The sequence below is a fragment of the Ambystoma mexicanum genome, chromosome 4p, assembly GCF_040938575.1.
Source record: "Ambystoma mexicanum isolate Mex_15411 chromosome 4p, UKY_AmexF1_1, whole genome shotgun sequence".
Taxonomy (NCBI): Eukaryota; Metazoa; Chordata; class Amphibia; order Caudata; family Ambystomatidae; genus Ambystoma; species Ambystoma mexicanum.
The window spans coordinates 311759874-311783998 of NC_090927.1; the positions used below are offsets into that span (position 1 = coordinate 311759874).

At 44.1% G+C, this 24125-nt stretch overlaps 1 protein-coding gene across 4 annotated transcripts in view; it reads left to right on the plus strand.

The window, feature by feature from the left end:
• ATAD2B (ATPase family AAA domain containing 2B) overlaps positions 1-23896 on the plus strand; it is a 3113054-nt gene extending 3089158 nt beyond the window's left edge. For all 4 annotated transcript variants that reach the window (XM_069605879.1, XM_069605877.1, XM_069605876.1 and 1 more), the window contains one exon: positions 20656-23896. In XM_069605879.1, coding sequence (XP_069461980.1) covers positions 20656-20697 — 42 coding nt within the window. In that variant the 3' untranslated portion in view covers positions 20698-23896. The remainder of the gene's footprint in view (positions 1-20655) is intronic.
• Positions 23897-24125: the final 229 nt, after the last annotated feature.

Sequence of the window (24125 nt, forward strand, 5' to 3'; positions counted from 1 at the left end):
TCCTCACTTCGGGGCTTGTTTCTTTCTCTCGTCCCACTCTGGGACTTGTTGGTTCCTTCCCCAATCTGGGGATTCTCAGCTCAAAGAGGACAAAGAAGATTCCCCTGTGGTAGACGGGGAAGAAGTACTAAGACCGCAACAGCAGTGGCTACCTTACCTTCAGCCACTGCATCCGCAGCCCCAAAACCTCTGAGGACTTGATTCACAAGACTGCAGTTGGAGGCAGACTGTTGCAGCATCTGACAGAATGGCATGCTATTACTTCAGATGGGCATTGGAAACAGTTGCCGAGGGTTACTGTTACGCTCACCTGGCTCCCACAGAGGCGTCGATCTAAACTGGACAGCTGCGGTCTCCACCAATGTGACGCGTAGGGCCGAGATACTGGCCCACCTAGCTTCGTTTGCTTGGCCCGTAGGAATATTCTTCTGCAAATGGAGAAAGGGAATTAACCACCCGTGGAGTTGAGCGTAAATCCCCCCTCCCCCGCTGTTCTCCCCACAGATCACCTTTGATGTCCCCTCTTATAGTCTCACCTGATGGTTTGAAAAGATGAGCTCTCCATCCTGCATTAAGTGCAGGGGCGCGTTGATAACCAGTTGCTTCACTGGCTCGAAGGAATTGGTGAGTTCCAGAACAATATTGACTCCGAAAAGTATGTAGTTCGTAAGAGTTCACATGTTTGACTTTCACTCTTGTCCGATTCCTTGCAGTTTGCAGCTTGACCCTAGCAAAGAGTTCCTCGTGGTAGCTGACAAAGTTCAGGTAAGGATTTGGCTTATCCTACACAGTTCAATAAAATAAGGCCAGAATGTAACCTGTTGCTTGTTGCCTTATTCAAGTGTGGAGAGAAAATATGAAGTTCGGGGAATTATGCCTCCGGCGGTAAAATTAGGTAAGTCTATTGCGGTGAGAAGAGTTCCCCTTATTTGTCCCGTTGTCTCACCTTGTTGTCCTTTTGTTCCCCTTAGGGGCCGGGGTACGGCGAGGATGCAATGGAGACTGCGCCGACCCGTGAAGAGGAATAGTACCCCCGGCGGTAATCAGGTAAGTCTATGGGGGTACTTACTATTGCCTCTGTTTATTTTCCTTGGCTCACCTTTGCTGTTCTTGTGTTCCCCTTAGGTGCCAGAATGCGGCGGGAACGTGCAGAAGGATGCGGTGGATCGTGAGGATGCTGCGAAGGCCGGTGAGTTCAGCGCGGCGCTGCAGCAGGCGAGGCAGCGCGTGTAAAATGCTTCTTTCTTCCAGCTCGAAGGCGCGGTGGATCTGGAATTCAGGTAAGGATCGAAGGTTTGCTCTTATTCTAATCTTTTCTCCTTCTGTTCCTCCCTTTTTCTAGGAGCTGCAGACTCGAGGCGGGCGTGGCAGAAGACTGGATGCAGGCTTGCAGACACGGTGAGCGTTACGCTGCTGGATGCAGAATAACGCGAAGCGTGTGCTGCTCTTCGGGCGTGGTTTAAATAGCCTCCAAAGTAGTCCCAGGTAAGTATTCCTCCCCAGCCCCACCCGAGTAAAAAATAGTCCCTAGGTAAAATAGTCCCTTCCAAGCCTCATTTGGCTTGGAGCTCTGCAGCATGGTCTGCACCAGGTAAGCTTGCAGCATGGTCTGCATCAGGTAAGTTCTGCTCTATGAGCCTGTGGCGCCAGGACTGACTCTCCATATGAGCCTGGCACCATAGGCGCCAGGACGACACCCAAACAGCCCCTAGCAGGGGTTTTTGGGCTTGCTCAAAATAACTTGATGCCTGCTTCCGGGGTTGCTGGACCTGGTCTGGTTCCCCGGGGGTAGGCATCATGACAGTTACTGCCTACCCTTTCTGCAAAAGCCGCAGTCATCCACCAGGGAACAGCTCTTTGAAAGTTCCACATCCTCTCCTTATGCAGGAGATACTAACCCTGCTAGAGAAAGGTGCTATAGAACGAGTATCTGTAGCAGAGAGGAACACGGGTTGGTACCCCCAGTACATTCTAATCCCCATGAAGGACGGAAGATTGAGGCCCATCTTGGACTTAAGATAATTGAACAAGTTCCTTAGGAAGGATATGTTCATGATGGTAACCCTTTCTCAGATCCTTCAGGCCCTCCAGCTTCAGGATTGAATGGTGTCATTGGACCTTCAGGATGCTTACTTTCATGTGCCTATCCATCACAAGCACAGATAATACCTGAGGTTCGCTGTTGGCGGTTCCCATTATCCGTTTCGACTCCTGCCATTTGAGCTGACTTCTGCTCCAAGGGTGTTCACCAAACTGATGGCGGCTGTGGCAGAAGTCTCAGGAGAGGGGGAATTCACATTTACCCCTACCTAGATGATTGGCAGATCAGGGCCAGTCCCCCAGAACAGGCCTTGGAACATCTCAGCTATACCTGTCACTCCCTTCACATACTGGGCTTCTCCCTCAACTTCATACCATCTCAGAGACTGCAATTCATCAGAGCAGTCCAGGGTGCATTCCCTGGGAATAGCCTTGCCACCAGAGGTGAGGGCTCAAGACATTCTGCAGATGGTGAACAAATGCAAAAATGCCCAACATCTACCGGCCTACAATTTTCTGAGGTTGCTCGGCTTCATGGCATACTGCATTTATCTAGTGCCAGAGGCTCACCTGCGAATGAGATCTCTTCAATCAGCTTTCAGGACTTAGTGGTCCCAATTCTCAGAAAACCTCTCTCGCTCTTCCCCTTCAGGGATATGGTCAGCCGCCATGGAAATGCATTCCTAAAGGGTGTGAGTAAACCTTCCCAATGTGCATGTGGCATTAGCCGATTTCAAGGCCATACTCCCACATGAAAAAACCTTTTTGGCTAGGGAGTCATAATGCTTATCCCTATACTGATTGAGGTGGCAGCTTCAACCACTAGACTCTCTGGTGTTGGATGTTTTTCGACAAGTAAAATAGATCAGAGCTTGAAACTCTGTATTTTGAAGTCAACTGCTTGTTGACAGCCGGAATAACTTCAGGTGCCTCCCGGTTGGTAGCCACACACCTTTGTAAGGCTTGATGGAATGGCACAATTGGGTCCTGCAAATCCTGAGCAGCGTCTCACAGGACCTTCGGTGGTGGGCCTGTCGGGAGAACATTTTGAAAGGTGAACCATTTTGGCAGTGGTGGCCGGAGATAATAGTTGTGACGGACGAGACGCTCTGAGCAGACAGAGCACAGTCTCCCACGAGTGGCAACTAGCTCAGGAAGTCCTTCAAGAGATCTTCACCATTTGAGGAACCCCTCAGTGGATCTGTTCACGTCCGGTGCCATCCGGAAGTGCGAGCTGTACTGATACAGGGAATTTTCCCCCAAGAGGAGCTCTAGGAGACGCCTTTTTGATGGACTGGGAATTTCCACGCCTGTATGCGTTTCTTCCAGTCCCCGTCATTCCTCGCGTAATCCGGAGATTGAGAGACAGTTCTGGAAATCCATGATCCTAGTGGCTCCGGATTGGGCCAGGAGGACACGGTATCCTGACTTTCTGGACATGTCCATCTGCCCTCCGATGTGTGTGTGTGTGTGTGTGTGTGTGTGTGTGTGTGTGTGTGTGTGTGTGAGAGGAGAGAGAGAGAGAGAGAGAGAGAGAAAGAGAGCGAAGGAAAGAAAATCGATCTCGCCATCCGGATAGGAGGATGCTCAGCCTTCACGCATGGGTTTCTGAGTGGCTGAGATACAAGGATCGGGACCTCCCAGACAACATAATGGAGATTTTGCTTTCGGCCAGAAGACAAGTAACTAAATCTTGTACCGCTGCTGTTGGAATAAATTCTGCAGCTGGTGTAGAGATAAGAATGTTGAGCCATTTACATGTAATACGCTGATGGTGTTTTCCTTTTTGTTACATCTGGCTAATCTGGGACTCCAGATTGGTACCATCAAGCATCAAGGGATATTTGGCGGCGCTTTCTATTTTTAAGCACACTTCAGAAGAAGTTTCTTACTTTAAGATACCTCTAATAGTACAATTTTTAAAGGGACTGACAAATGTGTTCCCTCCAATCCCTTTTCAAGTCCCAGTTTGGGATCTCAATTTAGTGTTGAAGTTTGATGGGGGCTCCTTTCGAGCCATTACACTCCTGTCCTATGAGGCTACTAACCCTAAAAACATCTTTTTAGAGGCGATTACATCTGCCGTTATGGGTGAGTGAGCTACAGACGTTATCCTGCAAGCCCCCTTAAACTGTCTTTTGCAAAGATAAAGTGGTGCTGAAGGTGAAACCCACTTTTCTACCGAAAATTGTCTGAGTTTCATCTCACACAAAAGTTAACTTTACCATCTTTTTACCCTCCTCCACATCCTGGGAAGGAAGAGTAGAGGCTTCACAGGCTTGACCCTAAACGTGCACTGAGCTTCTATATATCTAGAAGGACCAAGTTAAGACAGGATGACCAATTATTTGTGGGCTATTCTGGTCATAAATTGTGTATGGCTATTACCAAACAAACACTATCCAGATGGATTATATTGGCAACATCAGAATGCTACAGACTGATGAGAAAAGATCCTCCAGAAGGCCTACAGGCTCATTCGACCAGAGGCATGGCAACTTCCTCTGCTTTACAGAGGGGAGTATCAATAAAGGAAATATAGTTTATACTCTTCCTCAAGTCAGGAAACTGCATTTGGCAAAGCCGTGTTGTATTCTGTGCACACACCCATGAAAACTATTCAAGTGTCATATAAAATTCTGACTCCCTCCTCCAAAAACTATAAACTGCCTTGGGAGTGTATCAAAGATAAGGAATACGTGGGAGGACACAATCCATTCGAAGAACAAGTTTCTTACCCCTGAATACGTTCTTTCAACTGGATGTTCCTCCCCGTATTCCTCATCGCCCCTCCCAACCTACTCGGCAGTAGAATTTCCCTTCCGATTACAGTGTGTGCTCTCTCAGGAGGAGTAACCGTCGGGTACAAGATAAATCCTTCACTCGTAAAAACGGAACTGAAGCCAACGGGCACTGCGCGTGCTACATATGCCTTCGCTGACATCGACATCGAGACAGAGGACTCCGAGGGACATCGAGTCGACAGGCATCGACGCACAGCGCCCTCTGCTGAACATTTCTTCCGAAGCAGCAAAGCTGGATATTGTAAATATCAAAAATAAGGAATAAGTGGGAGGAACATCCAGTCGAAAGACCGCTACCAGGGGCAAGTAACTTTGTTCTCCAAACAAATCACTTTCCCCTGGGTCCTATTGCCCCATCCAATGACAGTCGTCTCCCTAAGCCCCTCCTCTGGCAGCCATCTTCATATTTTTACCGCATGCTTCAGTGTTGGGAGTCCTCGAGTTTTGCTCTGCTAACTTCTTTTATGTTTTTTGTGTATTTGGTGGAACAAGGTTCTTTTTTTGTTCCGAATGAGCCTGTGTGCTCCTCTCTCCATCTACCGACAGCGGGGATCCTTGTTCAAGTTCTGCACTCAGGGTGGCAAAAAGGTGGACTGGGGGGCGAGGATCCCCGGATCAGTCCCAGGCCCTGGCGCCAGGCAATGAAAATTTCGTCTGCGGATGCCGAGGACCTGGAGTCCCTACACACGGTCCACGAAGACGTGGAAGAGGACGACAATGCCTAGTTTTTCCGATCACACCGGTTCTGCCGACGGATGGGTCTCTGGACATCCTATCAACCCTCCACATCTTGGTGTTGGAGATCCAGAAGATCATGCCACACAGGCCAGTTCCAACGGTCCCCCAGTCCCGTGACCACTTCTTCCCCAGTGGACCCAGACACGGGGACGGATACGGCCACGACGATATCGTAAGAGCGGGCAGCGGTTCCCAGCCAAAGCCTCCAATGAAACCAGGAAGGAGGGTTTCCTGTACCAGAGGTGCGAGGCCAAGAGGAAGACAATCATGGTGGTACCCCTCCTGGACAACATGTGGAAGGAGGGTCTGGCCCTCTTGAAGAACGCAAGTGCATGAGGTCGCAACCATCGCCGGATTCAGTGGTTTCGGTGACTGCGGGGAAACTGTCATCTAAACCGTCCTCGTCGTCTTCAGTCCCTTCGGACAGCGAGGGTAAGAAAATGGTAGCCATGAAGAGGAAAGTGATTTACACTGCGGGGTCCACCATCAAGGTGACTAACGCACTGGCGGTCCTAGCCAGGTACGGCAGGGAGCTGTGGTACAAGCTGGGTCCGATCTTGGAATTCCTCCCAGACGACAGGAGGGAGAGGTATCGTCGGATCACACCATCAGTGTGACGCTGGATGTTGCCGACACAGGGCTCTGGCAGATGGGGAACTGTGTCTGCCTTCGTCGCCAGGGCTGGATGAAGGCCACAAATTTCCACCAGGAGGTCCAAATGAAGGTACTGGACATGCCGTTCGACAGAGATAACCTTTTCAGGAAGGTCGTCGACGAGTCCCAACAGACCATCAAGACAGATACAGAGACGGCCCATTCCCTGGGCACCCTCCAACATCCCAGCTCTTCTTTTGCTCCTCCAGCAGAAAGTCAGGCAGGTCTTCGAAAAGTTTCTCCTCCTCGTACCATCAGCCTTCCAGATCCATGACCCAGGAAACTCAGAGGCTGTTCGCAGACCTACGGTGGAGGAGGACAGTGTTGCTGTCGCTAGCAGGGCAGGCCGCCGAAGCAAGCCTGAACCAGCCAAGATGTCGGGCCCCCACCGATTCACCCCGGTGGGAGGCTGGGTGACAAGGTTTGTCAGCGAGTGGGAAAAGATCACCACCTACAGATGGGTGCTGGACGGTCTCGCCAAAGGACATACCCCGGAGTTTCAGCACAGGTGTCCTTGGAACCCTCCGTTGGCTCATCAGGAGCAGGACATCCCTCAGCTCTTAGAGGAGGTATGGGCCATGCTTCGAAAAAGTGGCAATAGAGCTGGTTCCCCAGCCATTCTGGGGCTCTGGAGTCTATTCCAGATACTTCTTGGTAATGAAGGAGACGAGGGGCTGGAGGTCCATTCTAGACCTGTGACGTCTGAATAAGTACCTCAAGTCTCAGAAATTCAGGATGTTCACGTTGCAGTACATGCTCGGCCAACTGGAAAGAGGGGCTTTCTTGACGTCGCTGGAACTGGAGGACGCCTACTTCCACGTCCCCATTCACAGGAAACACCTGATGTTTCTACGCTTCGTAGTGCAGGGACCGCACTGCCAGTTCAAGGCCCTACCCTTCGGTTTCAAGTGCCTGGCACCGGTAGCGGCCCATATGCTTCTATGGGGGATTCATATATACCCGTACCTCGACGACTGGCTCATCCGTGCCCCGCTCGTGAGAGTTGGCCGTCAGACACACGAAGGCGGTCATCAAGCTGGTGACGGATCTAGGATTCTCCATCAGTTATCCAAAGTCCTGCTTGACACCATCGCAGAACGTGCTGTTCCTGAGATCCAGACTCCATACAGTGTCCTGCCTGGCATCACCCTTGAAGGAGACGGTAGCGGCTGTTCAGGGGAAGGTGCAGCGGCTTTTGATGGAGACTGCCATGGTGTGGACCACAAGTCGTTGCTCTGCATGATGTTGTCCTGTATCTGCCTCATCTGGCTCTGCAGGTTACGGAGGCAACCTCTTCAGGTGTTCCTGGACTCTCGCTGGGTACAAGCGTCCAGAAACTTTGTGGACAAAAACACTCTGGACAACAAGTTCATTGGGCGATAAGGTGGTGGGGCATCCGCTCCAACATTGCGGCATAGGGTTTCAGAACACTCCATTCCAGTAAACGGTCACCACGGATGCTTCCCTGGAAGGCTGGAGAGCCCACACCAGACGTCTGCATGCCAGAGGCCTGTGGCTACCGGAGGAGAAGGATCTCCATATCAACATCCTGGAACTACGGGCAGAGTTTTGGGCCCTCAAGTCATTCCTTCCAACTCTGAAGGGCAAGGTGGTGAGGATGTTCATGAACACCACCACCACAATGTTCTACATCAGGAAACAAGCGGGCACTTGATTCCCTGCGCTCTCCAGGTAGGCGCAGGACTTGTGGCACTGGGCCGTCAGTCAAAAAATGTTTCTCGTCCCTCTTCACCTATTGTGAGTCAAGAACACTATCACTGATTCCCTCAGCAGGGAATTGCACTCCTGCCAGGAGTGTGAACTTCGGCAGGACCAGGTGGACCACATCTTCGCCGAGTGGAGCAGGCCACAGATCAGTTTGCGACGGCAGCAAACTCCATATGCCAGAAGTTTGCCAGTAGGTTCCACCAACTGAGGAGCTTAGGGGACGCTTCTCCTTCCCGTGGGAATGTATGTTTCTGTACGTGTTTCCTCTGTAGCGTCTCCTGCTACAAGTCATCAATACACTCAGAGTCGTTGCAGGTGATACTCATCGCCCTGGCGTGGCCGAGGCAGATTTGTATCCAGACCTTCTCAGCCTGTCAGTGTCTCCCTGATCAAGCGGTAGTGGTCCCGGATCCTCTAGCCAGAGATGGAGGCGCAATCCTGCATCACGAAGCAGGATCGCACAATCTGAGGGCTTGGCTCCTGCAGCCCTAGGGTTTGGAGGAAATGTGTTGCCTGCGGACTGCAGGGAGGTCCTTGCGAAGGCCAGAGCGTTATCAACTTCGAAGTGCTACGGTCACAAGTGGAAGTGTTTCGCAATGTGATGCCGGTCGTAGAAGATTACCCCTCTGAGGGTCACAGCCCTGCAGATTCTTACATATTTGCTGTCCTAGGCCAAGGTCGGGCTGGCGCATGCCTCGATCAAGCTACTATCTACTGCTACACCAGGACTCCAGGAAGGTCTTCACTTTGGTTTCATCGACTTGTCAAGGAATTCCTCAAAGGACTTTTTTGATCTTCCCCGCTGGTGAATGCTCCTGCCCCGGCGTGGGAACTCAACGTGGTCCTGAAGAGGCTCATGGGGGGTCCTTTTTGAGCCTATTCATCAAGCCCCTCTCAAGTTCCTCTTGTGGAAAACGACTTTCCTTGTGGCCATCACTTCTGCCAGGAGGGTTGGGGAGATACAGGACCTGTCCTGCAAATAGCCATAATTGACTTTCCGCGAATCGAGGGTGGTGCTGCGAACAGACCCTTCTTTTATGCCAAAGGTTCAGTTGGAATTTCACTTCAACAAACCTTTGATGATGTTTTTTCCCGAAACCTTCGTCACCGGCTGAAAGGGACTTGCACTCGCTGGACGTTGCTCGTGCCATGAGGTTCTACGTGGCACGTACAAAGAGTTTTCTAAAGACTTCACAGCTGTTTGTGTACTTTGGTCCTGTGAACCATGGGAAGGCCCTGTCAAAAGCTTCCATCTCAAGGTGGTTCTGCCTGCATCATGCACGGTCATCGGTTGGCGAACCGACTGCTGCCCGGCCGTTCCAGAGCCCACTCCACCAGATTGATCGCTGCAACGACGGCTTTCCTCGCTGGTGTGCCCCTGCTGGACATCTTCATGGCTACTATGTTTCGGTCTGTGCACACCTTCACAAAGTTCTACTGCGTCGGCAGGGATTCCAGGGAAGAGTCCATAGTCGGCCAAGCAGTGCTACGTAACCTGTGCGCTTGAGGGGAGTCTGTTCCAGAGGTAAGAGTTAATTGCTTCTGTTGAGCCTTTCCACCTCCTGTGGTTGTGTAATGTTGTACTGCTGTGTATTCGTTATTCATGAGCATGTGAATCCATGCGAGACCCCATGCTGAAGAAGGAACAAGTTACTTACCTGTAACTATTGTTTTCCAGCATGGGCCTGGCATGGAGCCACATGCAAACCCTCCCTACGTTCCCTCTGCGGCTCTTCTTGGTAATACTACCACTTTACGTGCTTACCAAATCTGAAGATGGCTGCCAGAGGAGGGGCTTAGGGAGAGGACTGTCATTGGATAGGTCAGAATGACCCAGTGGACAGTGATTGGTTTAGAGGATAAATACAGTTTATAAGGGAAAGTGAAACTGTTTTTCTTTTTACCGAGGATCCCCAGCCTGGCGACGGGGAATATTCATGAGCATGTGAATCCATGCCAGACCCATGCTGGATAACAATAGTTACAGGTAAGTAACTTGTTCCATATACCATCATATGTGTCTGTAAATTAAGGTAAATTGGAAGTACAATTGGAAGATTGAAGATTAGGATCAGGGAACACCTAAACATGATTGGTACGCAGAATGCAAGATATCCCCTTTGCCTACACTGGCAGGAGAAACGCAGACAAGAAAACAAGAAGGATATCCCGTTTGTGGGACTAGTAACCTGTGACGCAAGAGGAGGAGACCGAGAATTAAGACTACGGCAGAGAGAAGCAAGACTCATCTGTAAATACATATGCGAGTCAACGGGTCTTAAAACAAAGCACAAATTCAATGTATTTCTGTAAAATAAGTATTAACTACATCAATGAGATAAAGCATGGATGATTCACTCTATACTAATGTGACAACATTGACTGATTTAAACATAGCCTCTTTAATTCATACCCGAGCCCCATCCCTTCCCTTATTGCCCCACAGTGCACTATCTAACACACTGATCAGGCCTAAAGACATACTCAGATGTACACCGCTACCAAACTATCAACAGTCCCCCATTAACCAGCTAGGGCACAAACGTCCATTAGATAATAACACTAGCCACAATGGGCCAACCTAATTCATTAGGAAATGCACTGCAAATGTACATGGAGGCTTGACAGTAAGCAGGCCTTCAAATGCGCTGAGTGAACCCTCAGTAATTATGCATACATCAGAGTAACTCGCCAAGCAATGACCACTCAAATATCACATCAATTAGTGGAATACCCAAATACGTACAGGCCTATTTGAACACATGCAGGCTGATGTAATTATGCAGCCAGCCCCTGAATTAGCACCACTCTGACCAAATTCAGATTCACTGCAAATGCCTTCTGCTCTAAAAATGGGCAGCGGCAACATGGCACTCCTGGGACCGCATTAGTCAATCAATCCTAACTATGTCCTTTCAAGGCCAGTTGCACACCTGCAGGCTGTTTAATTAAGCAGCCAGCCCTCCAACCAGCACCAACTGGCATTTAGTACCACGTCATTACACCAACGAGGCATCAAAAAGAAAAGAACAAACATGGCGTCCAGCATCGAAAGACCGCAGTGACCGCAGCAGTTTCTCTACAAGCCCAACAGGGCTAACAGATAAGCGCTCTTCCAACAAAGCGCTCTCTTAAGGAGCTACTAACATTTTATTAAGAACAAGACTGGCAAATGACATGCTCCTTGAATTGTAAATTCCCATGAACTTAATCTGGGCAATCTATCACAGCGTTCTGCCGTCATCTGCCACACTCGATCACACAAGCTCAGCTTTCACTGAACTCGTTCCTCATTTAGTACAATCAATCATGTTCACGCTGACCAAATCCGTTTATTTTAACTGCACTAGCAATCGGTTCATAAAACGGGCACTGTTAACACAGCACTTGCAGGACCGTGTTATAACAATTAAATCCAACCACGTCCATCTAAGGCCTCCAGGCTACCTAATTAGGAGGAGACTCAGAAATCGGTGCCTCCTAAATACTGCATGCAGAATTCAACAATCTCTCCCGCACGGACTCAAGTTGTCCTCAACGGGCAATAAAGCCCTGCCAAGTACACTGCTGCCAAGGGCACAACTTTGCACTACCCAGACTCAGAATGCCTCACTATGTGGAAGTACTCGGCACCCTAGAGGGACACAAGTTTAATCACCACGATTGCCATCCGGTATGGTACACCACCGAACTCTGCTGGCCAGAAGTCTGGGCAAAGACCTTGACTTGCAATTAAATACCTGAAATGCATGCTAAACTGAAGCTCAGCATGGGCTACGACAAGTCCGGACTATAAAATCTTGTTCTCCACAGCTTCTACAAACAAGCAATTCAATCTACTTGCACATTACCTTGGGCGAATGATTGGACACAAATCCAACCAGCCCACACAGGACACATACAACTGGCACCCAGAACAATCTGGGGCAAGAACATGAGAAATCACCCTGGACCTCAATTCATCGCCCTCCAGCAATGACTGCCTCGTCACACCACACAGTAAGACAACACAAGACATACATAAAACTCCATGCAATAAGTTAAACATTACCTTCTTTCTCTGGCGCATTCTCTCTCTCATAACCAACATTGTCAGTGTATGAATTTAAATATGTTGAATAATTGTGTTCTGATGTTTGAAAACCTGTGCATGTACATTACTTGAATGTGTACAAAACTGTCTACCATTAATAAATACCTTATGTCAATTATATACTGTGTTTTCTTGTCACTGCATATGAGACGCCTCTTATTTTCACAACAATGTGGAAATCACTAATTTGGGTGTTAAATCAATGCTCTTACACATGGTACTGTGTCACACTATGATTCACTGCCTTGAGAAAGAACCAGGAGGCTCGAAACGGGTGTTGGCTGACATCTCACAATAAATACAGCACCAATAATTTGGTTTGAATCCTTTATTTTATCAATATCTACATATTGAATAAACCAGTAACCCAGTGCTCAGGTGAACAGGGTTCAAACTGTGAATCGGAACATACAACATGGAGATGGGAGGGCACTCATTGAAACCCCATAACCAGCAGCAGGGTATTGCATCTAGCTCTAAGATCAAGCACAGTGATCTGCCTATTCTAGTGCCTCTCACCTACTTCACGTTGTATCTGATGAGCATTGCTCCCTGGGAGGGCTATGTAGGCCAACTGCCTCTCGTCTCACTGTGGAGCAGCTTCCGCGACTCCACAACTGTACTCGATGGTGGTGGGCATTACCACCTGGTTCCCGCTGGTTCGGTGCAGGATCTTGTGGGCGATTTCTCATACGGGCTCTGCTTCGGCCCGCTGAGGTACTCCATTCTCGCTCAGGTTGTGTTAGGAATAGCCACCTGGCAAGGGTCCAGAAGCCGTGCCTTTTTTATCTATGTTTGTTAAAAGATGATGCGGGTAATTCCAATTCAGGAAGGAAAATCTGCCGATCAGATTCCCTTGTCCTAAATCTCCATTCCAAAAGCATAGTGTACCCCAATGACGGCTGTCTCAGTAGGCTGATCTGCAGCACCTGGTCTCCAGTGGCACCAGGCAGGTTCAGGGGCCACAGGTGCCCTCTTGACAGCTGCAGTGACAGCTAAGTCTCTGCAGTGCAGGGCCTTCATTTAAGAGATGCACCCCTGTTCTAAAAAAGTACATATCTAGAAGACTGCTGTCCTGGTGGCACGTTTAACTGTCAATATAAGACATACCTGAGTTGGGGTATTATGGGCAGCACCTCCCATAGTTATCCAAGTTGTTTTCATAGTTATCGATTCTTCATATCTCTCAAGCCTTGAAATCTCTCCAGTGGCTCCCGGTGGCTGCAATGATCAAGTTCAAGGCCCTTTGCATTGTCCACAAAGCTGTCTGGGGCCAGGATCCGTGGCGATACTTAGGGGCTGTATCTGTAATGCTACAGTTCACCCCCTCCCCCTTTCTGCACTTCCCTTAGCTGGCTCGCCCGGCTGCACTTACTCAGAGCAATTGCTGCCTTGACCGTGCTTCCCTTTCTCCCTCTGCCTGGGTTTGTCCGTCCATCACCACCTTCGGGCCACCATAAAGTATTGTAAGACCTTCTCTCTTGCTAGTTGCTCAGATGTTATGAAGGGTTTTCTCTGATCAACTACAGGCTTGCTTAAATTATTAAACATGATTTTGCACTTTGAATCATCCCAAGTGGACTCCATCAAGTCTATTTCACAGGAAAGTTTAAACTCTTGGCAGTGGCAGGCTCTTGTATGGTGTCCTGCCATTGGCTGAGGCACCAGGGTGTGATGCTCCCCTCTCAATTTCGAGGACCTTTAATAGCACCAGGTTAAAGCTCTAAGGAAGCTTTTTACATCCATAAATTTGGATTCCTTATAAAACGTAGCTTGCTAAGTATCTTTCCTACTGAGTATGTGTTAAATATATTTCCTACTCCACTTTCTTCTTATTTGTCAAGACCAGCTGAATAGCCAGAGAGTTTACAGTCATTTGTAGGCAACCCACCCTGTCCTCAACAGCAGATCTGTTTTTCAGGACCTAAGTCTGCTTGGTCATTTCCCTCTTATCTGTCTTCATAGCCATTATTCTATCATCCTTTCTTCTGAGGTTAAGGGCTCAATGTTCCCAACCTGGTCTGCATTCTTCTGAGACCTCTTTTCAGGCAGTGGCTGCTGACCTGCTTCTTGACCTGTCTTCTCTGCCATGGCTCCCACACCCTGTTCCACAAAGACTTCATCATTTTTTTAAATTAATGTTGTGTTTTGGTTTTAAATTAAAACCTTTCACAATTGCCACATTGTAATACATGTTTAGTTCTTATTCAGCTAAACATCATGCTCTAGCTTATTGATCTCGAGTTGACATTTTATAATCATTCATAATAAAACCATTTTGATAAATACACTTCAGATTACATTTCTCACTGTTTAAAACATGAATTTGCATTCTAATTATAAATTCATTTTTTCTAAAAACCTTATTGTGGCTATGTTCATGGATACATGATCAGCATTAATGATCATTTTGCGTGCATGAGTTTGTGACATGTTCCGATAATCCTTGAATTGTCTATAATAATGTACTTTACGTAATTCAACCAAGCTCTTACATTGTACTAATAGATGTTCCAGTGTTTCTATATTGCATTCTGCTTCGCAAAATTTACATTTAGCATTGGTATCAATGTCCTTATTTCTGCGGGCGAGGAGCGCTCTCATAGGCCATAGGTTGAATGACATTCTCATTATTTTTGCGTCAGGCTATTTCTGTAGATATTTGGAGATTTACCCTCGACTTTTCAAGGGGAAGTTGGAGATCTTCCATATCCTGTAGGATCTGCATTGTGTCATCGTTTTGATCCAGTCCACTTCCCACAGTTTTCTTTTTGCCCTGTCAGGGTTTGATATTATTGTGGAGCTATCAATATCCACCAGTTTCATTATCTATCCACAATGGTCTCTCCAGGTATCTAGATGTCAAAAAGCATTTTTTTTCAGAGATTGCAGGTTAGTTGGAATTAGCATATTTTCATACTGCTCAGGCATTACACATTTTCTATACATCGTTGTAGTGATCCACCATACTTTTCCTTTCAATGATGATAGTCCTAGTTCGTATCTGATGATAGTTATTGGAAAGCTGATCGGTACCGGAAGCAGTGATTTCCAGAATAGACCTTCTATGTAGTCCCAGTTGGGTTGATAATGGCACAGTTTGGATTGGGCTCCGTAAATTACAGTTGGCACGACTTTCTGTATGTAGTATATCAGTACCTGTGTGTAGGAACATTTCCCATATTTGGCATGTATCATCTTTCCTTGGGAGGTCAGTGACTGCATTTTGTGTTCTTATTTCCTCTTTGTATGGTATATCCTTTTTTTATTATTTTTGATATTGACACCCAGGTATTTATATTCGGGAGTGGTAGTTAGGTGGTTACCTCCTATGAACCATTTGAATTCTGTACATTTGTGGTTCCCTCTTCTGTTCTAAAACTTCATAATATTAGTTTTGGAGGCGTTTAACTCCAGTTTATTTTGTCTTGCATATTTGTGTAGAGCTTCGAGTTGCCTTTGAAGACCAATAGGTGTCTGGTCAATGAGCACCAGGTCGTCTGCATAGAGTAGCCATGCTATCAGGGTTTGGCCCAATTTGGGGGGATACGTGTTGTTCATGGATAAATGTGTATTAATGTCGTTGATGTAAATATTGAACAATGTGGATGCTAGTATGCATCCTTGTTTCAATCCCTGAAATGTCAGTTTTGGTTGCGAGAGGAGACCTTTCTGATCCAGCTTTATCCTGATGGATGTACTGGTGTAAAATTGAGATATTAGATTCAAGATGTAATTTGGGTGCTTTCTTTAACTTTTCCCATAATAGTAATCAAGATATAGAGTTGAACGCCTGTTTAAAATCAACAAACGCTTGCTTATTCTTTCAGTGCTGAGATTATTATTAAATTAGTAGCAGTGCCTATGCCAGTGATGAATCCTGATTGATGACGATCCATTCTTTTTGTTTTTTTTAGCCATCTTTGCATATCTCTTAAAAGTAGGCAAGCATATATTTTGCCAGGTGTATCCAATGGGAACAAAAGTCTATAATTGGCTGGATTATTTCTGTCGCCTTTTTTAAATATTTGGTATTGATTGCTGCCATGTAGAGGGTATATTTCTAGACTGTGGGATTGTTTGATAGATGTGATATAGCACTTCGGCCCATTTATCCGGGTGACTTTTTAGTGTGACATTAGATGTTACGTCTGGCCCTGGTGCGCGCGAGTAGCTTTAGTTTTTGGATTTGGATGAAGCTATCCAGGCAATCCATATTTTATTCCTGCACAGTTTGGTATAATGGTCAGTCCATGTCTTTTTCGCTTTTTGTGTACAATAAGAGAGTAATTTGCATGATTATTGGCATTTTTTAGTAAATGCCATATTTGCGCACTTGACTTTATCGAGATCGCTTTTATCATGTTCTCCTTGTCTTCTTGTTTTTTCAAGGCTTTGAGTTGTTTGACGTGATTTTTATAGTTCGATTTTTATTTTCGCACTTCTAGTTTTTTGCTCATCTATTCAATAGTGATTCAAGTGTTTTATATCCCTCTTCATATTTGCTTTTATCTGTTTGATTTTGGGGTTGCTTGAATGTTTATGTATGAATTTTCGGATGATTGTTCTTATGAGTTTTTTCTTGGAACATGGCAAGAAAATGATTATACAGAACGTTTTTGTTATGTGATTTAACTTTCATGGATGAGTGAATTTCTTCCTTCATTTTGTTTAATAAGGAGTCTATTTTTGGAGCTGACCATTTAATTCTGTTTCTTCCATTGTTTAATGATAAATCATTTACATAGAATTGTTTTGTTGTATCGACGATTTTTTCCATGAAATTTCCATCATGTTATGATCACTATCAGAAGTTGTAATTATTTTGAAACTGCTGATGTGGCAAGGATATAAATACATAGTCTAGAATAGCGATGGATTTATTTCTCTTCCATGTCGGTTTAGCAGGATTATCACCATCAATTGTGCCATTAAGGATGGTGAAATTTCATTCTTACCATCCTAGCCATCCATCTCTTGCACTTTGAGGATTGGGCTTTGTTGTCTAATACTATACATCTTATATTTGAGTCCCCCGCTATAATTAGCGTATAATGATGTGGTTCATTCTCAACCATATCCTGCATGGCAGTCACATGTTTTAAAAACTGGTCATCTGATATAATAGCAGAATTCCAATATATATTGATGATTGCAGTGTGTGCATCAAGTGGAGGATTTATTTAAAAGAAAAATCTAACCTGAGTAGTTGAACACAAGTGTGAGGGGCTGCCCATGCGGTTGTTTTTCCACCTGAATATAGTCACAGAGCAGCTAATACATCAGCCATTTGTCTTCTTTTTTGGTGTTTAGTTGCAGGATTCCAGCATATTTCATAGTTCGGTATGATAGGTTGTGACATGATCCACGTTTCTTGTAAGAGGATGAGCGGTATGATAGGTTGCGACATAATCCATGTTTCTTGTAAGAGGATGAGATGGTAGTTACCCCAGGGGTGTTAGGGTTTTCTTTTAATAGGTGCATGAAGCCCCAAGTGTTCCATACTACCATCTTGAAATAATGAGGGGCACACTTCTTTCGGCTCTAGTTGTTATTGGAGTGGTTGGTATTTTTGATTGCATCTTTAAGCCATGCCCATTTCCTGGTGTGTATAGAGGTTTTTTTAGATTTGCAAAAAACCTCACATTTCAGATTTCCCTTGTCGCCTTTGCACTTTATTAATAGCTCTTGTCCTCTCACTGGTTTCTCTTCTTGGTGATTTTCAATTTGCGATGATCTCTCATCTCTGTCTTTTATGATTATATATTTTTTTTGATGTTCAGATGAAATCCCTGTTTTGCTAGTGCTCCTTTGACGTTCCATAGTCGTTCTTTTACAATTTGTGAGGGTATTCTTAAAGTAGCTGTATCCATTTTTCTGGTATTTTTAATCTGAATAGCTTCAATGTCACTCATTGGTTTTAATTCTTGAATGGCTTTAAAGCTTCTTAATATAGTGGTTCTAGTGGGAAAGGGGTCATTCCAAGTTCAATCAATCATGGTGATGACAAGGTTGTCCGATCAACTAGGGTGATCTTGTCAAATTGTTTCTTTCTTTGGATGAGTTTGTATATCAGGCTCATGTCGATCTGCTGGCATGGTCGCTAACTTATTTACATTTCAGTTTTCTTCCCATAGCGAGATTGTTGACCTTGATTGCATTCCTCCTGTGTGTGCATTAAACCCTCGTTTGTGCTGATATTTCTTTGTTGTTGGCCCCTGACCTTCATTTCTGAGCTTTTCTCGCTGATCGGAGTTAGACTTTCTGCAACTGCATAATCTTTTTTGTTCTAAGGTTAAGAAACATTTCATGCTTTGCTTCTGTGCGTGTAGCCATAAGCTAGCTGTCCTAGCATATTCGTCTGGTTCATGAATTTCACTGTGGTTTACATCTCCTCCAGCAAATGTGGGTTCTTCATCATCATTTTTCTGGAAAGTCGTGATTGAACATGTGGAGATGTTCTTTAGGTCTTCATCAGATTTATCTTCTTGGTTTATACTCGCAACGTCTGTCAGTTTGGGGTGAGTTGGATCTTCCACTTTATCATGAGATTTCTGTAGATCTTTTCCAGAGTTGGAAACTTTCGCATTAGGCATTTTGTTGTTGTTAGGAATAATCAGGGTATTAACACATTTTTGGGTTTTTGAGTTCTTTTTTTGACATTTTCTTTTTTTTAACATTTGTTTGTCTTTTTTTTCCGCTTCGGTTGGATTAATGCTTTGAATACTGACTCTTGTGTTGTTGCAGCTTCTATGTATTCAATTTCGCAAGTTCTTGCCGCTTCATTCTTTCTCATCTCAGATATAGACATGTTTGTGTATTCCGTATTATTTTGAATGTCATTTAAGCTCAGGTCACTTACTTTTTTGTTTGCCTGACTTTCGTGAGATCTAGGAAGATTTGGCTCTGCGTTAATTGGTAACAAAAGATCGCATTTGGCCGGTATATTGTTTATTATGCCAGTTTCTTTGCTTAACTTTGTTTCAATATTTTCTTGTTTTGATTCTACCCTATTAATTGAGTCAGGTTTTATTGCGATTGCGTTCATTACCTTTGTCTGGTCTTGTATTTTTATTTCCAGGGATTCGTACAGTTTAGTCAGGCTATATAAGCCATTGTTCATCGCTGTTGGTGTTATTTCATAACCTGGGTTCGGAAACTCTTATTCCAAAGGAAGGTCTAGGCATGGGTTTCGCAAAAGGCGTGTCTGATATCAATGTTGCTTTTGTGAAAGATTTGCCTCGATTCGGATAGAGTATGGGGGAGTGAGATAAGTTTGAAGCATGCATTATAGGAGATCCCATTTGTGTTTCACATACAATTTGAGCTATTTGCGGCACTTCTGCTGGTTCACTTTTTTCATCAAAAGTTGGTGAGCATGTCAGTATTTGTAAGAGTCTCGCTTCTGTATTGTGAATGGCAGAATCTTTTTGCTCGGTGGGATTATCTTGCTGCAGTCTATTCAGCCTGTTTTTGTCATCATATGCTATGACGTCGCTCCGAGTCTACAGTTTTAAAAAAAATAATTTCAGGTTATAGCAAAGTTTTGATGTATCCATTGTTTTATGTATAATTGCACAAGTTGATGAGGTAGATTCCATTATATTCTGCTCCGGCATCTTGTGTGATTTGAAATTCGAGCAAATAGGTAGAGGATCTGTTAATGAAGAGCAGGCTAAGATTTCTTCATTTGATATCTGTGGGTCATTGGTCTCGCTTTCTTTCATTTCTTGCTCATGCGTGCAGCTCTGTATTTCCATGGATGTGCTACATTTTATTGCTATATCCTTTGTTGTTATAGCCTTGTCAGCAGGCGCTTTGGGCTTCGGATTCCAAATCGCCTTCAGCTCAGTTGTTAATTATTTTTCATGCGTTTCTTTTCGATCTCATAAGAGGCAGTTCTGTTATCATTCATCAGAGAGGAGCTTGGTGAGGCCAGAAGTAAGTAATGGCATGTTCATTCTCAATGTGTACGCCACCATGGCTTGTTTACTTTTACTCAAGAGGGAAAGTGGGGTTGATCAATATTGTTGTACCACAAGTGTTGTATGGCGAGCGCGGTTCACTGAACAGCTTTCACCAAAGGCACTCTCCCAAATGTGCCCGTGCAAATGTGCACATGCCCGTGATTATATAGGGCAGCTGGGAAAGGGGAGGAGTTATCTCTCTGCAAAGATTGAGAAACCGAGTTTAGTGGTTTTGTACGGCTTTAAACAAAGTCATTGACAGTTATGAAAATGAAAGTTGCATACCGTTCAATGAATGAGTGAAATCAACAAACCAACATTCCTCCAGCAAGGTTCTGAGCTGGATATTTGATGAGGGCTGCAACCAATGGAGTCTGTTGTTTGCTCGGGCAGGTAAGGCAGAACTGCACTCAGTGAAGGCACTGTCCCAAATGCGCACAAAGATTTACTTCAGGATATTACAAGAGAGGCCTGAAGCTGGCCAGGTATGCTGCTGCCAGTTCCGGAATCGAGTAGACATGTTTAAACTTTATTTTTTCATATTGTGCATGGTTAGAGTTTGGAAAAGTATGTTGCACATATTATTTGTTTGTAATTGGGAATTTATTTCAACTATTTTTTTTGTGTGCAGGCAATGGAGAAGACAATTACAATTTTTGAAACATTCCTGTGAACTCTGCAAGAGAAACAGACTTTCAAAATGCCCTTGGGAGAACTATCTTCTGAGCCATTTGATTTCCAATCGCACCATCTCTATGCAGAGCATTGCTCTTAAGTGCTTGCTTTTTCTGTTGCTCTCTGTTAAACTTGGTGCTATTGTCTCAGGTACGTGAAACCAACCAGCCTACAAGAACCAAACAGAATTTCATATACAAATGTATTCACAACAGATGAAAACTACACCACCACAGCTGGGACATCTTTGGTGCTACAGCAAAAGGACATATTCCTGTTCCTGTTTTCTCATTAACATTGTGGGGCAAACTTTAAATTGCACGGATCAGGAGACAATAAACTGGATTTCGCTATCGGATAATGTTTTTTAAAAAATTTTTTAAAACATTTTTGTTTTTGGCCTTCTATCTTTGTGATGTTATTTGGGAAGTGGACTGGTAACCTTTTTGGAGGTTGTCAATGATTGCTTTCGTGGAAAGCCGAAGAAATTGGATAACAGAAAGTAGGCTCTTTGGAACTCCTTTATATGTGCCTTTATAGTCAACTGCAAAAGGGAATGACATTTAACTGGCAGGTTGGTTGCCTAAGTAACATTAGGATACAATTTCCAGAAGGGAGTATGGCTAGCATAACATACTTGTGCCCCGTTCTCTAGTAGCGAGAACCGTATCTTTTTGCACAGCGTGGGGTTTGCTAGATGTTGTGTGCTAAGAATGGTAATTCCTTTGATTTATCTCGTGGCTGTAAGCCAAGTCTAATTTTCTGAAACTGGCGTTCTGGAAATATTTATATTTGAAACCCCTCAACTATGGGTTTTCCCGGTTGCTGCCCATAGGCACCTGATGCTTGATGTTATCAAAGTGTTGGTTCATGAATTGAAGAAAAATGTCAACCGTGCCGGTATATGAATCCCAGTACTGATCCATCTAAAAGTTGACAAGGTTAATGAATGCTACTTCTAGCTCAACTTGCACCATGATGTAAGTGATGCATTGTTATTGGTGTTCATTGGGTTTTAATTTCCTGACCAGTGTTCTCATTCTCTTTAATAAAGGAGCCAAAATCTAGGCAGTTGTGGGAGGCAGAGGCAACAGTCTAATACGTATTTCATGTTCTGTTTTGAAAGTTCCTGCAATTTCTACACACATCAGAAAATAACAAACGTATAGAACTATGTATATTTGTATATGGGTGACTGATACTGCCATTCATCATTTTCTACAACCACCATTTAGCTACAGGTGTTTCTTTCCATATATGCAACTCAACTTATTTTTCACTTGCATGTTTTTTTCTGTGTGAGGAAAGGACAGTTTTGGGCTACTGCAGTGATAATGACCTACCTCAGCCTTTTGTATTTTAGTTATCATCAGTGTTTATGGAGTCAAATAGTTACTCTGCCGGGTTTACATTTGGAAGCTTAGGTACATAGCTCCACGTTGTTGGCTTAGTGACTAGTAATAGCCACTTCAGAGAACTTACTGTAATGTGGACCTTTGGTCTTGGCCGACTGCAGTAATCCGCTGGGCTTTTAGTAACATACAGTTCCTTGTTTTCCCTTTACAAGCCACTAATATTCCTTGTGTCTGGTAAAAAGGGTGCACTTTCATATTTTATTAGCCATACTACTCTATTTTAAGTGCAACACATGTAGAAACACACTGTATTTTGTAGGTTGTAAAATGATATTAACAACACATTTACAATGAAATGCTCTATAGCATATGGTGTTTCACCTATGTTTTTCATTCGTATTTATTACCATTCTTACTGGTTTAGACATTTTACTGTCCTATACATTAACTTGACTGCTTTTTGTATTAGATGGAATTTGTTACCGGCTGTAAAGTTAAACACAAATGTAGCCAATTTTGTAGCAGATTCGGGGTGAAATGTTTTTGCAGGTCTCTTGCTGCTGTTCTAAAGAGAAGTAGAAAACTACAAATAATTTCAGTTCGATTTTCACAGAAATTTTACTTGTGGCAGGTGGAGAAATTAAATAGTTGACAATATGAAATTAAATGATGAAAACAGGATTTACTGTGCAAATGAGGTTAACGGTAAAAGCGCTTGTTTAAGATGGAACTGCATACATTTTTAACATGTTCTTACATTTTTAGGTGTTTTACATTTGGAAGTGTTGCCATAAGGGACATTGGGTGAATTTGTGTCTCAAGTATGTTGTAACAATTCTTTTAGCAGATGAGTATATTATTTAATCCAAACTATTGTCAATGAATGCCACCTCATGGCAGCAATGCTAATCTATGTAAGTATTGATGCACAACTATCCAAGAACTTTTAATATGACAGGCATTGAAAATCAGTCTGATCTCCTGTTTGAGGGGAAAAAATCTTGCACAATCATTATTTTTGCTGATGTATGATGGTGCTAGTTAAGTTGCAAACAATCTGTCTGCACATCACTTTTTCACACCCTTTCGATTTTGTTTCAATTGGGATAACATGGAGGATGTGTATGGAATGGCATCTATTTTTTGTTTTGAAAATGTCAAATATTAGAGCCTACTAACTAGTTTTAGTCTCCTGTTCAGGTCGGTAACGCCAAAACCAAGCATGTGTTTTATCTGTTGGAATCTAGGACTGTATTCAAGATACCAGGCCATCTCCTTGCTTAATGTTAATAGTCGAGGACCTAACTCCAATTGTCTCACCTGTGGCCATTTTTTTGCTGCTGTTTGTCTTTTTAATATGATTAATTTTGCAGATGCCAGTGAGTTAAAAGGTTTCAGTTATTTTCCTTGTTTGATCCCGTCTTCCCCTTTTTAGTTTGCTAGTTAAGTGATGGTTTAACATTCCTGAAACAGGATGTTAAGATAAATATTATGTAATCTGTTAAACAACAAAAAAATGCATTTTCTGAACTTGTTCGGTCACCTTTTGTATCCTGTACAATTGTTTTGGTTATCACACATTGAGTCCTTTCTTTCTTCCCTTAATGTGTCTCTGATTTGTGGATCCAGTAGACCTTTTTCATCAACTATGGAATATTTTGGATTCTGTACTTGTATTGAGAATTGTGTTGCAATTGGATGTTTTACATTTTGGACTTCAATTTACCTTAGTTATGAAGTAAGTTATTTAATTTTTGAACTTCTGGAATTTTGAACTTTTACTGTAATTTGTAATATAACTGCTGTGAAATACTTGAATAAAGATATGATGGGGTAAAACCAGTGGTTCTGTGTCATTTAAAATTATTTTGTTTGTCAACTAAAGTTGTGCTGGTTCAAGCAAAGCAGGTATTCTCACATTATATTGTAAAAGCAGCACATCTGCATGTCCATACACAGTGGGAGAAACACATGACCTACAGCTTTTTATGAGACCATATTCTAAGTTATGCTGGAAAGCCAACTCTCCCACAAAAGATCTAACAAAATTCTTCCTTCAGTGTCTGTTTCA